The sequence below is a fragment of the Cyclopterus lumpus genome, chromosome 9 (genome assembly GCF_009769545.1).
Source record: "Cyclopterus lumpus isolate fCycLum1 chromosome 9, fCycLum1.pri, whole genome shotgun sequence".
NCBI lineage: Eukaryota > Metazoa > Chordata > Actinopteri > Perciformes > Cyclopteridae > Cyclopterus > Cyclopterus lumpus.
In genome coordinates this window covers 20,344,190-20,362,795 of record NC_046974.1, presented here as the reverse complement: position 1 = coordinate 20,362,795, position 18,606 = coordinate 20,344,190, and the positions used below count along the sequence as shown (strand labels likewise).

The 18,606-nt window shown below is 45.8% G+C and overlaps 1 protein-coding gene across 5 annotated transcripts in view; it reads right to left on the bottom strand.

Moving 5' to 3' along the window:
* Positions 1–18,606, bottom strand: part of pde4d (phosphodiesterase 4D, cAMP-specific) — a 145,532-nt gene that overhangs the window by 24,783 nt on the left and 102,143 nt on the right. Inside the window, exon 1 of one of the 5 annotated variants that reach the window (XM_034542149.1) lies at positions 8,330–9,147. The exons of the other annotated variants lie outside the window; for them this stretch is intronic. Coding sequence (XP_034398040.1) covers positions 8,330–8,442 — 113 coding nt within the window. The 5' untranslated portion in view covers positions 8,443–9,147. Of the gene's footprint in view, positions 1–8,329; positions 9,148–18,606 lie in introns of those variants that run through there. 5 annotated transcript variants of the gene reach the window in all.

The following is an 18,606-nucleotide window of genomic DNA, read 5'->3' as shown; positions in this document are numbered from 1 at the left end:
GCATGGGGACGTTCCCGAGTATCCTATGGTGTCAGTGGACATTAGATACGGGGGGAAAAAACATAATTTAAAGGTCGCGGTTAGCTCCCGCCTTACGCACCCCCTAATATTGGGAACAGATTGGCCGGGGTTTAACAAGTTAATGGGACAGGCTGCGGGGGGGGGTGTTCACGGCCGACAGGGACATGCGATATCTGTGCGGTGCTCAGCGGCGACGCGAGGCCGGCCGACACTGCAGACGGGGAGGGGGAACCGGCGGAGCCCCCGTGGAGACTCCACCGCCTCCCGAGTTTCACTCCATGGAAGATTTTCCACTCGAGCAGTCTCGGGACGACACTCTACGCTCAGCCTTTCACCAAGTGATACGGATTGATGGTCACCTGGTGCGCCGCACTTTTCATTGATTAGGGACAGACTGTACAGAGTGAGCCGTGATGCTCAGACAGGGCAGGAAAACACCCAGTTGCTGGTACCAAAGAGCCGCCGGGAAATGATTTTCCAGGCGGCTCATTATAACCCGATGGCTGGTCACATGGGATACGATAAAACACTAGACCGGATAATGACTCAATTTTATTGGCCGGGCATCCGGGCGGATGTGCGCCGTTGGTGTGCGTCCTGCCCGGAGTGTCAATTGGTAAACCCCCCCCCCAGGTCATCTCCCGAGTCGGAATCCCGAAAGAGATTCTGACTGACCAGGGCACCCAGTTCATGTCAAGAACACTGAGAGAACTTTACGGGTTACTGGGCGTTAAGTCGATTCGGACCAGTGTGTACCACCCACAGACAGATGGTCTGGTGGAGCGTCTGAATAAGACTTTGAAGTCCATGATTCGTACATTTATTAGCGAAGATGTGCGTAATTGGGATAAATGGCTTGATTCTCTGTTGTATGCAGTGCGGGAGGTTCCCTAGGCCTCCACGGGATTTTCTCCCTTTGAACTTTTGTTCGGCAGGACTCCGAGGGGGGTGCTCGACCTCATTAAAGAAAACTGGGAGGAGGGGCCGAGCACCAGCAAAAACGAGATCCAGTACGTCCTGGACCTGCGAGCAGAACTCCACACACTGGCTGTCACGTGAGAATTTGCTCCAGGCCCAGGGGCGGCAACAACGCCTGTACGACAGAGGGGCCAGACTGAGACAATTCACGCCGGGAGAGAAGGTACTTGTATTGCTTCCTTCTTCCAGCTCTAAACTCCTCGCCAAGTGGCAAGGGCCCTTTGTGGTCACACGGCGGGTGGGGGATGTCGATTATGAGGTGGTGCGTTCTGACAGGGGCGGAGCTACACAGATTTACCACCTCAACCTCCTAAAAGCATGGAGGGAGACGGAGTCTGTTTCTCTGGTATCTGAGAGAGAGGAGCTGGGGCCTGAGGTCCCAAAATCCACCAATCCGGCCTCGCTCCTTTGTGAAGACCATCTCTTCGGGACCCAGAGAACAGACATTGCCCAGTTGCAAGAGCGGTTTTCTGACGTGTTCTCTCTCCTGCCAGGACGCACAAACCTCATCATGCACCAGATTGAGACTCCTCCGGGCATGACGGTGCGGTTGCGGCCCTACAGGTTACCTGAACACAAGAGAAAAGTGGTTCAGAGGGAATTGGCTGCTATGCTGGAGATGGGGGTAATAGAAGAGTCACACAGTGCCTGGTGTAGCCCCATCCTTCTTGTCAAGAAGGATGGGTTTATACGGTTCTGTGTGGATCGCAGGGTGAATGATGTGTCACGGTTCGATGCTTACCCGATGCCCCGGGTCGACGAACTCCTGGACCGACTGGGCACTGCGCGTTTTTTTACGACCCTGGATTTAACCAAGGGCTACTGGCAGATTCCTCTGTCGCCAGAGTCCAAGGAAAAAACGGCCTTCTCCACTCCGTTTGGTTTGTACCAATTCACCACGCTTCCCTTTGGGTTGTTCGGGGCCCCAGCCACCTTTCAACGCCTCATGGACCAGGTGCTGCGCCCGCACGCTGTATATGCGGCCGCCTACTTGGATGATGTGATCATCCACAGCACCACCTGGGCGGAGCATGTGCAGCGGGTGGGCGCGGTGCTGGAGTCCCTGAGGCAGGCGGGGCTGACTGCCAACCCAGGGAAGTGTGCAGTTGGACGGAGGGAGGTACGGTATCTGGGGTACCACTTGGGCGCCGGGCAGGTGCGCCCTCAGGTAGACAAGACTGCCGCCATTGCCGCCTGCCCACCACCCAAGACAAAAAAAGAGGTGAGGCAGTTTCTGGGGCTAGCGGGTTACTACAGGCGCTTCATTAAAAATTTTGCAGAGCTGACCAGCCCCTTGACTGACCTGACCCGAAAAGGTGCCTCAGATCCGGTCCAGTGGACGGAGCAGTGCCAGTTGGTGTTCGAGAAGGTAAAACAAGCTCTCTGTGGGGAACCACTCCTTCACACACCTAACTTTTCTCATCCTTTTACTCTGCAGACTGATGCGTCGAACAGAGGGCTGGGGGCCGTTTTGTCCCAGCAGGTAGAGGGGGTTGACCGCCCGGTCCTGTACATCAGCCGGAAGCTTTCAGAGAGGGAGGCCAGGTACAGCACGGTGGAGAAGGAGTGCCTGGCCATCCGGTGGGCGGTCGACTCCCTGCGCTACTACCTCCCGGTTTACAGACATAAGTCATAAAGTGCTTGAAATTAACACAATATGGCCATACAAGGGGACAATAAATTACAAGAGGTTTTTAACACAAAAAAAGTTCAGCAGCAGGCTTTGGAAAAAAAAGAAAAGAAAAGAGAAAAGTCAACACCACTATGGCTGTGTTGTGAGAATCAACAAAACGCACGAGTACAACTCACAGGGCGATTATTGTGGAGATGGGAAGTAAATCCTGGATTACTTAGAGGCAGAGACAAAAAAACACCACAGTTTACCCCAAAGGGGAGTGATTCAGAACTCAGATATAATTGGCAAGGAAGGAAATACTTGATGGACTGGATGGATCACGGAGAGATCTGCTGAATATCAGTGCCAATGTTTGGGACCTTCTTCATCAAAAGTCACCTATTGTTTCTTTCTTTCTAGTTTTTTTACGTCATATTTCCACATCATTTAAGTGAACTCGGAGAAAGAGGAGAGAGGAAAAAAATAAAGAAATAGAAATAAAGAACAAAATAAATACATTCTTCACTCTGGGTAGCGGTAAACTACACAGTACTATGATCAATGATGATGCCAAAATAGCAGCTTTTTAATTCACACAATAACTATCATCTTGATAATGCCACCCATCACTATTCATTTTCACCTACAATTTGCACAGCGTCGAGGCTTTAAGAATAAAAATTGTAAAATCCTCTGAGAAATTGTAAAATCCTCTGAGAAAAACTTGGGAATTTGGACTTTAAACTGTTATTAACTGTTAATGCATAAATGTATCTTGAAGCATATTTTCATTTGTAGATTTGGCAAAATAACAAGGAGGGTTGAAGGTGCTGATAACAAAGGTGTTGTTATCTGTCACATGTCGATCAACATAAAAATAGAAGTCCCCTGAATAGCTTACTGTGTAAAGTCATTTAGCTACAATAGCTGTATGAACGCATGAGAAGACAGACGGTAGGGATATTGTTTCCCACAGGAGTAGAGTGTCATGCTTTTTAGGGTGCAGGGGGGAGAAAAGAAAGAGGGATTGTTTGTTGCTACAACACCTTTCAGCTGCACTCGAGCTTCGCTGAGAACCCGTTGATCCCGTCGGTCAAACTGTCGTTCGGAGGCTTTCGGAAACTGTTATCGCGTGAAACTAGACGAGCTGATGACTCCGTTGGTACCAGCCGTGTCATACTAGCTTGTCGGGAGAGGCGCTGAAAGGCAGGGAGATTGTCTGAGGGGTCCCCTGACCTTTCACCTTGGGATATGTGAATGAAAGTGAGTTTTATTGTTACCCCAAAATCCCCACTTTGTGATAATATCATGCAGTTCGAGGAAGAATCAATGCAGTATAAATGTCTTATTTTCGTCTTTCTAAAATGTTGTATTTGAATATTTCTGCATACTGAGGTCCCTAATCAGTACTGGAATTGCATATATTGGGTATGACTGGAAAGACGAGACTCTTGTGGATCCAATGAACCTAATTGTATTCATTTGACATGGAGGCACCATCTTCTGGAACTTGACGTCACTGTATAAAATGACCTCTGGGATAATCACAGCCTCATGAAACTTTACAGCTACGGACTAGAAACCTGGAGCGTTCAGAGGATGAATGGCCTCTATGGGTAAGATAACAATAAGGGGGTATCGGAGCAGTTTATACAACAGAAGCGCTCACCGTCCAATCGCCAACAAAAAGTTTCAAAGTCAAACGTTTTTGATACCAAATCACGGCATGAGGCTTTCTACGTTCCTCGAGATCTTGGAATCTTAATATGGAATTTTAGATCATTTTGATCATTTCTTGAGTGGTAAAACCTCTACAGGGGTCTCTTAAAAGTGAAATGTACAGGACTGTAGTTGTGAGAGCAATGAGGTGGACGAGTAGTGGCAGTTGTGACTTTATACAGCAGGACGCTGCTGGGTCACATCCATGCCATGAAGGACACCACACAGCTTTAATCCTCTCTCTCTGTCTTTGGCTCTCCATCACTTCTGTCTCGATCTTTTCTCTCCTTTTGCATCTCCCTCTCCCTCTCTCTTTCACATGCACGCACGCACACGCACGCACACACACACACACACACACACACACACGCGCACACACACACACACACTCCAAATGGCATAGATCGATGACTCATTCATTTTCAGCCCTGGGTCACTTGAGCAACTATAAACACCAGAGGAATTGACGTGACAACGCTGTAAGGAGACGTACCGGAGAAAGAGGTCAGGGCTAAAGTGTCTTTGATACATTATCAACTGAGGGGAGGATTGGTGGACCAGAAAGGGTCCAACAATGCAGGAGACAACAGGTAATAAGAATGACATCAAATTGGCCATAAACTGCAATTACAGATGTGTTTGAAAAGTCTGCTGTAAAGTTGATCAGAACAGAGCTGCGTGTCAAAGTGGAAGATGACACTAGATTTATTTTAGAAAGCTGTGAGGACAAAGGGGAGCAGGCAGTGGTGAAGGGAAATGGAGAGACGTGTGCGTGTGTGTGTGTGTGTGTGTGTGTGTGCGAGTGTGTGTTTATGAGGATTGTGAGGAGTGCGTTTCCTTGCATGCATGCGAAGTGCCGGTATGTGATCCTGAACAAATGAGTGGCAACCTTTACCGTGTTCTAACTGCAAAGCAGGGACTCATTACAGAACAAAAGAATATGGAGACCAGAGACAAGAGTTGGCAAAGATGAAGCATAAGACTCAGACATGCTGCGCCTGATGGAAAAGCTGTGTTGTTTGTTTTGGCATCGAATGCTCTGTCAGATTATTGGTCTCATTTACTCATTGTCAGATAACAATGACAGAAGTAAAAAAAAATTCACGAAATTATGGTTTGGTACAAAAACGTAATTAAGTTCCTTGGTACTAAAAACAAGAATACTTTGGAAACAGAGCTAAAACTCAGGTACCGTATCAAACAATTCAAATGTATTTACACCGGATCACTGTATTGCAGCCTTAAAGATCATATAGATGAGCTCTATGGTGGGTGAAATGCGCCTAACTAAGAACGAGCAAAGGGACGAGCAAAATTCTGTTCTGCGTCTTATCCGTCATCTTTTTTCTCCGCCTAAACTTAGACGTACAACCGTGAACCTAATGTAACAGCACGTGTAGACCTCAGAAAATTCACCTTCATTGTTTAATAGTCTCTGTGACATCTCGGCCAAAAAACGGCTCCATGAGGCCAAATGTTAGTGTTCATAAACCTGTACTTAACACTGTCCTCACCATCTTGTACGCAACCGAGGAGAGGCCAGGGCCAAACACCACCTCGCCATGAGTAAATATGATAAAGAGGTTACAGAAACCACTAATTTGTGAGGAGCATACACAGGTCTGTCAGTCAGGTTTGCAGTTTGCTCACTCATACAGACACAGTCACACATGAAAGATGAAAGGAAGCCGCCATGCAAACACACATGCGTGAAGGGAAATTGACACCAATCGGGCGGCAAATGCAGGCAAAATTGGTCTTTAGCAGATCAATTGTTTTGTCTGTCAAACACAATCCTGAAGGTTTGCTCTCTCGCCTGGTTTTTCCTGCCCTGTCTGGACCAAAGTACAGTGGATCCTTCACTTTTAGTCATGACGCTACTTCAGCGCTCGCTGTTACTGCGCCATTCAGGAAACTCAGTCAATCATGAGAGACCTACAAAGAGGTCACTATGACAATGCAGCACAATCTCAAGTCACATGGTTCAGGGCAAAGTAAACTAGTTCTGCTTCTATATACGTAGGCATCCACTTAACTAGCGACCTATTTTCAGTCCTATTCATCATAATCTCAGGTCTGAATTACTAAAGGTCAACTTGGGTAAATATGTTAGATAATGTGCACGTTGTCAGGCCCTATGAGAGGGCAGATAACACGTAACCTTCAACATTTATGGCCTGCCTGATATGCCCGACTGCGGACTGACAAAGGCCAGATGCAAACACTTGAGTTCAAACTCACACGTTCCCCACTTCTCCAAGCTTTATCTCAGCTCAGCATAACACCATGCCGGCTTTTGAAGTGTGCAAGAGGTGCTGAAATAAGTGTGGCGCTAGAAGGACTACATACACATCTGTTCATTCCCAAGTCCTCATCTTTTGCCTTTCGCCAAATTCAAGCTAAACCGCTGGTGGGTACCCCAGAGTCTGCATGCACGAACCTGGGCTTAGGGCACAGTTCTAAGACAGGGGCCACGTCACACACCCGGACCACGTCACTGTCTTAAATACGTGAGCGCACACGCACTCATGCAGGCGCACAAAGACGCACACACACTGTCGCAAACAGCCAGCGGAGACACACATCCCCAGATGCTTAACTTGTGTGTTTGATATACTTATCTTGAAGAGAATTAGCCCACTTAGATAACACTGACCTCTTCCTGCATCACACTTGCATCCACGGCATAAACACACCCGGTCTAACACAAGCAGCTCAGGTTTTCGAACAATACCAATGGCCACAAATCTTGTAAGCTGAGTGATAACAATTGTGAAAGACAAAGCGGTGAGGAGAATTAGTGAAAGAAGCCTTAATACAACAGTAAATAACAGAAGAGAGGAGGGCAGGACAGATGGAGGAGGCGGTAGGTTTTAGGAGTACTGCTTTTGGTAGTTATTCAAGAAGATGGCTCATGCAAACCCAACACTGCCAGATTCTCAGCTCTTAACACGGGAAAGAGTTGCATTCTGCAGCCAGCCCAAACATCAATATCAGGTGTATGTGTCACTTCACTACATTTCACACCCTTGAACCACATCACGTACTGTCCGTGATCTCTGCCGCTCTGAGAACTACCACCCTCAAAGACCTAATTAATATGTCTTAATTCCACACAAGCGTCATTTCCTGCTGGTTGTGGAGCAGATTAATAAACTGACAATGTGAGAACACTGTGAACCCTGCAGTGGAGGTCCGACGGGGTTCAAACACGTGATGCCACTGGGCAGCCCCTCCCCCCACAAACAATGTGTATTTGTCGAAGGTTTTTTCGGAGCCATTTACACTCGCTGCCGCAGAGAAAGAACTGTGAATATCAACTTCCAATGTTAAAGCTACAGGGCAGTTTCTTAGTTTGGAATTAGTGCTGACAGGCGAGGACAAGTTGAGGCAGGAGGGGGATGGAGACAAGTGGGGGGAGGGGAGGGCGAGTTGTGCCCCTGGCATTGGGCTCTGCATCCTGCATTTAACTTGGGCCATGTGCAGACAGGAGGACGTCTTGAGCGACACAACACATTCCTCAGTGAATCATTCCTTTGCCGTTTTACATTTTAAGTTTGCTATCTGAATAGACAGGGAGCTCTAATGGAAGCACACTGAGGGTAAGACGTCGTTATTGAGTCTGTCTGATAAAGCACACTGGAGTTAGGGACACAACAAGTCTAATCTGACCACAGGACATGCCATGCACAGAGAAAACAGACACACAAGCCCCCGTGGCTGACACCTCTACAGGGCACAGAAGGTTTCTGCAGATAACCACAGAAGGGGCAGAGAAGTTCTGCTTGACGAGACGAGTGATGGCATTCAGGCGACAGTCGAAGGATCCAAACGTAGAAAGCACAGCCACAAACAGGGGCAAAAAATTTAAAGGGAGGGATTTCCGAGAGCAATAAACAGGCGGATGGAGAACAATGGAGCAAAACACACGCACACACAACAGCATGATTAACATTGAAATGTTGCCAGGAGGACAAAGTTGTCCCGTCTATTTACCATATTCCCTCCGTGTTCTTCAATGAGCTGGTGGAGCGCGACCGCGGTTTAAGAATGATACTCATGGTCAGGCTTTTCCCATCCACATTACATCTGCAAACACACACACACATAAAGCCACGCACGCCCCCCTAAAAAGGGCCACCTGGAGCCCTCAGCCGTGAGCTGACCACAGTCCTGACTGGATCTTCCCGTAGCATCAGTTTGGTGGAGTGGCCAGGTCCGCCAAGCTGCTTTGAGACCAGACCCGAGGACAGTCGGATCAATCCCTCCAAGATGAATCCAGGCGGCTGCTGCCGCTCCTCCTCAAGCTCCGATCGCTTTGACAGTAGGTGGTTCCTTCACCGTGCGCTCTCTCTCTCTCTCTCTCTCTCTCTCTCTCTCTCTCTCTCTCTCTCTCTCTCTCTCTCTCTCTCTCTCTTGCACTTATCTTTCTCGCCAGTTCAGCTTCCGATCTTCCTCTTTGCTAAACCAGCCATGCACACACTCTGTTCCACTTTTCTCTCTGAGTCCCTGAGTTGTTGTTTTTTCCCCCTGACTCTTGGAAATAAGATCCCCTCTTCCTCTCAGTCTTTTTCCCCCCTCCCTCATTACCCTGTCAATCTTTTTTTGTCCATGTCTTTGAGTTACATGACACTCCTGCGCTGCCTCTCTGCTTACCCGAGCTGCAGCTGAGGTATGTCTGGAGTGGGAGGGGTTGTTTTGGTAGTAGTAATTTCTTGAAAGGCGGGACTTGTATCCCCCTAGCAATACCAACACTCGACTCAAGTGTCAATCACAGTAACCTGAAACCAACAGCTCCAGGATGTCATTGATCGGGAGAGAGTGTACTAAGATAGTGTTGGTTGAGAAGCAATTTTAAAATAAAATGAATTTACCGAAGAGCGCATGGTTTTTTGTATTTGCACATGGTAGCATTATTAAAACTGAGAGTGAAAATATGTGAAAGGAAATGAGGACAACATTAATTAGACTTTTACTATCAATCGTAGCAAGCCATTTTAATAGTGACACATGATGGCTAAAAATGTAGTCTAATAATTAATAAATACACTTGCCAACTAAGTGAACTGCATGGCAGCATGTTTTTCAACTTGCTTTAAGAGTTTATAAATATATCATTTTAGATTCTAATTTCTCTTAATGTAGATAACTTTCTTTAGTAGAAGCCGTCATGCTGAAATGTGTCACAAAGGATTTATTTTACTTATCATACTCATGACGGAGTAGGTTATTTTAATATTAATGTGATTATTTTTTACATTTAAAAAAAAAAAAAGGTAAATTACTGGCTATAAGATACTTAAGATTCCTATCTATGCAATATATTTGAGTGTGGAGCTCAGATGGCACGGCCTGCTGTCAGAGCTGTGGGTAAAGGAGCCAACATTAGCACTCCATGGGTCAGACAGGTGTGTCCGCTGTCTGGCATGTCAACCGCACATGAATGAGTAAAACCAAGCAAGCCACTTCATCTCTGTGCGTTTCATGTGTGTAGCTCGTAGTATGTCGGGGGGCATAAATCAACCAATAACACATAACACACACATAGTACATAGAGGTCAGACATCGCTTCAGAGCTTTAACCGGCATCTCCATATCCCGCTCTCGCACTTCAGACAATTATCTTTTTTTGTTTTAGTTCTCCCTGTTGCAGTTATCCATTAGGGATGAAGTGAAAAAGCAGCATCGGATCAGCCGACACAGTTTAAAAAGTAGGACACAACAACTGCTGCGTCCCCAGTTGTCGCTCCGGGAAGTAAAAACTCCAAACCCAAAGCGAACCGCCAGACAGAACACAACACCTGTCCCCCAGAAAACACTGAAGCATCAGCATACACATTATGCCAGCCCTCTCATCTTGAAAGCAGTGGGAATATTTACATGTCATCAATACTGCAACTGGCCGTAGGCGTGAGTAACAAGAGATGGACATCAGTCAGAGGATGCGTCTCTTTTGTTCAGGAGAATAAAAAAAAGAAAATGCGTCCATCTCCAGCTTTTACGAGGGAAGAATAAATTGCTCATTGCACCCATGGACTGATAATACTGGGGTCATCCACTCCACAGCCACTGATGCTTCACAGTATATGACGTATATGCGCTTTTATGTCAGAAAAGAAAGGAGCCAGACGTGAGGAAGGAGCGACGCGGATGACGTATGATAACTCTGCATGCAGACGGGCTTACATGCAGGAAAATGCACAACTGACACAAGGGCAGACACATGGCCACTAGCCACACTGTGCTCATCAAATCCCCACTTTGATGTGCACAGTGACTAGGCCCGGCACTACTAATCTAAAACCGCATGAGAAATCCGACTGAACCATGGAACCATGTATTGGTTTAAAGGGTGGCTTCTCTCCAAGTCACCATGTGACCATCGGTTTCAAATTCCATGCCAGAAACAGCGGGAAGGCTAATTGAGGAGAGACACTTTTCACTCCTGGCGGACATCTCTTGGGACAGTACGGCTGATTTCATACTGTCAGGCTTGATGTTGAAATACTTTCTGTTTTACACTCCACACATGTGTGGAGCATTTGAAGTAAGTTACAGTGAGCTGAACAGGCACATCTAATGCTGTCAGCGTAGCATGGCTGAATGATGGAGTTTATAGCTTGGTCAAAGTGGTGAAACTAATCCTATTACCACGGTCTGCACATTCCATGCGGTCGGGGAAAGAACAACAAAAGAGAACAGTTTCCTTTAGAAAACTCTTTCCTCTGCCTTGTACCACATGAATCCCCCCCAAAAAAGAGACAGACAGCATGATGACAAGACTTACACAAACATCTTTCATCCCATGTCACCATACAGAGCTCAATATTGAGAAAACTGAACACATTTAGGCCACATTATTTTACTTTTAAGACAGATTGGCAATCAGGAAACTAGGTCTTAACTACACCATTAATCAGCAGGAAATCTCTTTGGCTTCTCCTCTCAGCCCCTTGTGAGAAACAATGGAGCCCACAAGTTCATACATAGACACACACTCGCACATAATGAGGATTTTACTTACTTACACTACTGCCCTCCCCAGGAAGCAGAGGTGTAAGACACAAAAAACATAATGAATCATTCAATCATTTAAAAAAAGGTACCACCTGTGAGTCTATTATGGCTCTTGGTCTTGGGATGACCTGCAGACTCAAATCCAATCTAAACTACCAAATCTAACTACTATTAAAAACAAGATTACATTCATATACTGTGCATTACCATCTTCTTAGCTGATGTCATTATTTCCTCTACATTTTTCTGATCCTGTCTTTTTTTGGAAGCCCAATAAAAACAATACATAATTGATAATAGTTTTAGGCAACACATAGGCTGCATTCCTGTCACATAAGCTAACTGGTATTACATTATGTGTATGCTAAAATCGGTCTGTCATTGACTTATCAAAACACTAACTGCACCATATAATAAGCAGCACTTAATTGTATAATTATTCTAAGCCTTACAGTAATTATGTTTGACGCTGTTCTGTTCAACTCAGAGCACCATCGCCACCTAGTGGTAGTACTCGTGTCACATAAACCAGTTACATACATCAAGTGACCACAGTAATTGACAAAATGATTGATTTAGTAAAAAAAGAAAAGACCTCTCCCATGAGCCAGGTTCAGTATATGGTGCAGATAAACACACTCAGTAAATGCTGGTGTAAATAACATTTAACTATGCAGCAGGCAGTGCGCACAGATGGCTGGTCCGCAGTATTGACAAGGCCTCATCCATATCTATATGTCTACAAATGCCACCAGCCACTGCTTCAAATTCAAATACTAGAGGCACAAATACATTGGACTTCATGTTTATGAACACACTCGCGTGTCAGATGAAAGGTCATCCTAGTTTTGTTTGGGGTCGCGGAGTGTGTATTAGTCAAGGAAATGCAGTATGTAAATGGATCTAGAGAGGTCTCAACATTTTTCTGCGAGAGCCTTAATGGACAGAGAGTGCTCTGATGATTGGCTTACGCGCTGCTGTGGTTAGTGAACGGACTTGTCCTCTTGATCACCTTGATACCTTAGATGACGGCTCGATGTAACACGCTCATTTTTCATTCACCCGGCTTTGAAAGCAGAATTGCTGCTGCACACGAACATCATGCACATGGACACAGACACGCGCACTTCAGGGCGACGGTAAAGATTTAGCCGGGTAAACAGCTTTGATTGGGCTCTAACAACACAACCAGCCACCAAGCAACCACCATTTACACAACGCTCCGGTGTGAACACCGCTCCAGTTCTGTGTTGTCCAGGTGGAGCTATTCATCGGCTAATGCTCTGATAAGAAACAGAACACACACACACTTTGTGTGGATTCATGTGTTAGTACGACTTCCATGAATAGACACGGTTACACATTACAAAGTCGCAGTTTACGCCCAAAGAGCAAAAAAGAAAGATTTTAAATTCTTCTGGCATTCAGTTTCAACTTTTCCTCCCGAGTCGTCTGACAACTTTTCTTCTCTAATTTACTGAATCTCAACTTCTCACGTGCAGGCGGTGGTCGGCCATTAGCCAGAGAGAAAGAGCAACACAAGCAGAAGCTGGCATTAAGTAACAGCACTGAACATCTGACTGTTTAAAGCACGCAGAAAACAAATCCTCAATGGAAGACAGAACATGTAGGCAAAGGTCACATCATCGACACTCTCCCCCCGTCCTCCCACAAACAGTGTCAGTCCCAGAGAGCGATCCTACCCTTTTCTGCCACGAGGTTTGATGTCGATGGGCTTGTTTGTGGCGAAGGGTGAGCCGTTGGAGCAGGCGTGGCGGTAGCGGGCTATCTTCTCCAAAGATAGATAATCGGAGTTCACAGGTAAACTCATTTTAGCGAGGCTCTTAACCACTAACACATGCACCACACAGACACATACACACACGCATGCACGCTACAAACACACACACACACACACACACCTGTGTCAAGACAGATGGAGAGAGATAAAGAAAAGATAGAGTGACAAGCCTGATGAAGATAGAAAGGAGGGAGGGGAGTGTGAGAGGATAAAAGAGAGGGCTCAGCACGGGTGTGACTTGACTGGGAAAAAAGATGGAGAGATGGAGAATGAGAGAGATGGGCAGGAGAGGGAGGAGCAAAGTGCAGGGGTAGAGCAAACTAATGTATCTGCTTTCTCAGACAACTACACCAGTCAGTAATCAAATGTTTTCAGTGGTTTTGTCGATGTGCTGCAACATAATCGTGTTTTATGCACAACGCCAGAGATGGATAAGAGGAGTAAGATAATTAGTGTTCCGTACAAATTATAGAAATAAATTAAAGTCATAGTAAGTACCTGCACCTGGAGCAATTTAGAATTCTTCAAATGTTTGTCCGGGGTCTTGGGGGATCCCAAAGATTGTTTATTTTGTTGTGTTAAAGCTACAGTTGGTAACTTCAGAAAAAACCACGTGTCATATTTACTCAAACTGTCTGTAACCTGATGGTACATGAAAAGAAATCTGTGAAAATGTACAATATTCCAATAGTCTCTAACGTAGCTGTCAATCACTCCTCAGAGATCAAACTGTCAAACTAGGTGACGCTGATCAAATATGAATCAATAATCCGTTACTGTGTATTTTTCACCTGTGTTTTCAGAAACCTATTGTAGTTTACAGTGAGAAAATGAGAATGTTTGCTCCGGACTGTGGACAGTGCTTGATTGCAGCTCGGCCGCTTTTAAGATGCTGGCCAGGTCCCAAACTTTCTCATCGATGAGAAAATATGTAAGTGTGAGGGTTACATTTTATACTGAACACTTTATGTCCCTGAGAAAATGTGCTTCATGTTGTTAAAAAATATATATCATTTACAAACTAACTGCTGATTTGCACACAAGTGAACAGTGGGATACAGAAAACCAAGGATGACTATTACAGTATAAACATTAAAACTATTTCATGTTGACAGAATATTTGAAATATGGATAAAAACAAAATGAGCAAAATGTCACGTCATTATTTGGACAAAAAGGTAAATTGTACTTAATGAAATTGAATAAAAACACTTAAGTTCCCCAGGCCCTCGCCCTGTCTCACTCCCAAACCTTGGTTTTAGCTCATTTCCACCACTAGGGGGGAGCAGAGTACCACAAGAAACAATCTGGGCCCAGCAGTGCAAACCTTCTACCATGAGAAATACATGAGAGATGAACAGCCGTAACGGCAAACGTATCCAAGACCAAGAATTAGTAGAGCGGATATATGTATTATTTTTACAGCTGTGTTTGCAGACATGATGTCAACATATTAGGAGCTGCAAGTAGAACAATCAACTGAACATGAATATTCATGACCTTTCAAACGGGATTACTGTCATTTTATATCGTGTAGGATCATTTTCAGACACTCTTCTACGCCATCAAGATACAAATCTCTTCACTGTTCTCTGCCGCCAGCAGGGGGCAGTCTGCGCTGCGCACAGTCGCCAGAGTTCAACCGTCGGCAGCTCCAAACCCAGCCAGCCGCCAGTCTCGGTGGAGTCACGGCTCCTGCTCAGCTCTGACAGAAGCAGCCAGCGTGTGACAACAACTCCTGGGTGAACGGGGGAGGCTGTCAGAGTCGCAGACACGACGGGCTTTCAAACACGAGCGCGGAACATCCGAACATCGCCACACGAGCAGCGCACGCGCACAACCCAAGTGCAGATGAAACGCTCACGGTTCCAAATCACAAGGCCGCACAGATCCCTGCTTCTCTCCGCGTCCCTGAGGCCAGAACCGCTTCCTCGGAATAAAGAAACGTGTACGTACAAGCGTTTTGTCCCCTCAAATACTGGAGGTGGGCGGTAAGTTAACAGCTCAATCGCATAGTGTTATTTCCAGTGATATTCATTGCACATCTTATTTTAAAAAGGGATGAAGGCACTGGGAAGATTGTGGCGCTTCCGCCCGGGAGAGAAAGAAAGCCATACAAATGAAAGGTCAATATTGTCAATAAGTTATACAACAATGACGCAAAATGCTACATTGCTGCATGAAAAATAAACCATGCATGAAAATGTAAGTGGGAAAAAAAGAAGCTGAATAGAGTAATAATCAGTGTCAGAAACGAGCAGGCAGGGATGCAGAGTCCACGGGTTAAGGGCAAAAGTGAATGGACAGCTCACTGACCGCTCGCTAAGCCCCGCCCCCTGCTGCTACTCAAGGTGGAAGAGCTACGGTGGAGCCTACGGCGTCATCATTAAGACGCTAAAGCATGCAGACCACAGTGTGAATGTGAACCACCACACCACCTGGCGATCAAGACAGAAGACAGGGAAAGTAAGGAACAACGCTGTTTCCTTATTTATCCACCGTTACAATCCTCACAGAGCAAAAGCCTCATGTGTTCAGTAGCTCACAGAGCATAGCTAAAGTTAATGTTAAAACAAATTGAATGAGTCTATGGAAAAGAGCCATATGGCTGACGGACCCTGGTTGGAGCTGGCCTTCGCTATGATTGGCCAATCTGTCCCTCACTGGTTACACATAAGGTTTCTTGAGTGTAATGAGTGTGTCTTGGACTATTGCACTGTGTTTATTTGTATGCACCAATCACCAAGCCAAATTGCTTGTATGTGTAACATAGTTGTCAATAACCTTTTTTTGATTCTGAGAAAGAGAAATGAGGCTAAAGACTCCGACACGCTGAAGTAGACGACGTCCTTAAAACTACAATTCTGTTTTCACACTGTTTCCCTCCAAAGACAAATATTAGGATGGACTGTGAGAAATCGAGAGCTACAGGAAGGACGTTGGCAGCTTGTTCAGGTGGCCCTTGGTTGTAAAACTTTGTCCAGAGACAAACACAGAAAGTGACAGGGAGGGAAGGTTCAACGACTGATTTATCGGTCAAGAAAGCCGCTTCGCGTAAGCTGATTGAATTGTATAAGAACGCAACGGCGCAGTGTGATGTAGCATGATGAGAAATAAGGTACAACAGAGGCTTAAAGCTGCTTGTAGCTTAGTGCTATGGCAACTGTACCTCCACTGCCTTTGCAGGGAAATCCAAATATGATTACAATGATTGGATATTTGTTTTCAAGCATGTCAATCAGCAACGGTAATGTGATTAAGAGCCAACAATAGAGGTTCATGTTACACCGTGTTTGTGTAAATGAAACGACTCTCAGCCAGTCAGCTGTTATGGATGTCAAGTACCAATTCCTTCGCCTCAGCTAGACGCCATTTCCTGGCCGTCTTCACAGTCCCCTGTTAGGTATCATGTATATAGTGTGGTTGCCATGGTGACCTGGCAGAATTCAAAAGGGACAGGTAGGTCCTGACAACCAATCAGCCTTCAGTTGCTAAGGGTACAGCAGCAGATTGTGTAAAGAGAAAATGAGAATGACAGCGGTCTTCGGGGTGGGGGGGGGGGGCGATTGTTTTAGGTTGAGGTTTAACGATGTACATGTTACCGTGCCCTCCGCGTGATCAGCCCAAACACTCCATCGCGGGATGTGACCGTGCTTCATGCCAAGTAATTAACGATTCACAGCAGCCATGCATGACTTACCTGTGCTCTATTTATACATCCAGCTGACTCACAGACCGGAGAGAGGATTTAAGCTGGCTGAACTATTGTTTGTCTCACAGACTCACCAGAGCACAAAGGAGAAAGGGAAGCAGCCCCTGCCACAAATTATTAAAAAGAAAAAAAGGTATGGAGAAGCGTGACTGCTGAGGATAAGACCAACAAAGGCTTCTACTTGGGCTGTGCATGTGTGGACTGCAAGTGTGTGTGCATCTGGTTGCGTACACTGACCACGAGTGTGTCGTAATGTGTTATGGCTGAAGTGATACTGGACAGTATGAATGTGAGAATCATGTACTGAGACCAGCATGAAGAAATCTGGCTCAGGGGCAAAGAAACACTGTCAGTGCAGCTCTCTGAGTCACAAGCACATCAGAAACCTGACAAACCAACCAACCAACCAGTGTTATGAAGGGCTGCAATAGAACATTATTTGTATTAATGATTTATTTGACTAATTTATTAACTGTTACTGTCACAAGTTTATGTTTCTTAAATGCTAGTAATAATTTCTAAATCACATTTCCCCAAAACTATAGGCTAAAATGTAAGTTTGTAAGTTTCTGTCACTTACAAAGATATAAAGCCGACCACCAGACCACTGGGTTACTCACATGAATGTCCTTTTGGGTTTCCCTTCATGTGCCTGTGTGTACTTGCAGTACATGTTGAGTAATTATATCATGATATGCTGCTGCTTCTCATCACCAGAGCTGCGGACCAGTCCTGCGACTCTTTCGAACGTCTGCTCTTCACAGCGCGCCCTCTGTGATGGACATCAGACACCGTCCTGGCCCGCAAACTGAGGCAGTTTTGTAATGAACCCGCTAACAGAGAGATGAACGGGTGGAACGCAGAACGCGACTTTCTCAATAGGCCTTTGCCGATCACACACGGACGCGTACACAGCTCTAGTCGTAGTGCAGCGCAAGCACCCGGAGAAGCTAATAGGTTTAACTTGACAGCAGTCCCAGTGATGTCAGAGTAATCCCTCATTAAAACCCTGATGACATCATCACACAGGTGGGAGTGTGCGAGAGATGAGGCCTCGAGCTTACAGGGAGATTTATAGCATGTGTGTCCAAGCCTTTATAATACATATGTGTGTGTGTGTGAGAGAGGGATACCCTGCCAAAAGAAAAACTATGTTGCTAAGAAATCTGGTCAAGCATGTATGCAAATAACAGTGATGAGGAACTCTGCAGGGGGCATTTTAGAGCAACATTTCCTTGTTCAGCGCATCAAGGACATGATCAAAGTGGAATAATTGAAGAGTGAATCATCTAGAAGTGCATGCCAGCCTCTGAATACACTGTCAACAGCATGAATCTCTTCTCGCAGGTGTCAAAGCTACAGATTGGTGGCGGTGCTGATGCATAGGGACCCTTTTATGCTTCATGTTGTTTTTGTCATGATGTTGCGGTAAATTACACTTGACTTTATCTTACTTCAGCAGCCTGCAGATCAACCTGCCAAGTCCCCTTACCTCAATCCAATAAAAGACCATTTGGGAGGACATGATCTTTGCAGCATGAATGTGCTGCTGGGAACAACCAAATCCATGTGCAACAGTCAGCAAAAAGGGTGTCAGTGCTGGCTGCGTGTTCTGAGTTGAGCGGCTGGTGGAGAGTGGAAATGAAGTGTAGATATTCAGCGCAGTCACAAATATTCTGTCGTGATCCATGTTCGTTCCCGTCCCGCTGAGAGAGTGTTATTCTACACCCTGCAATGTGAGAG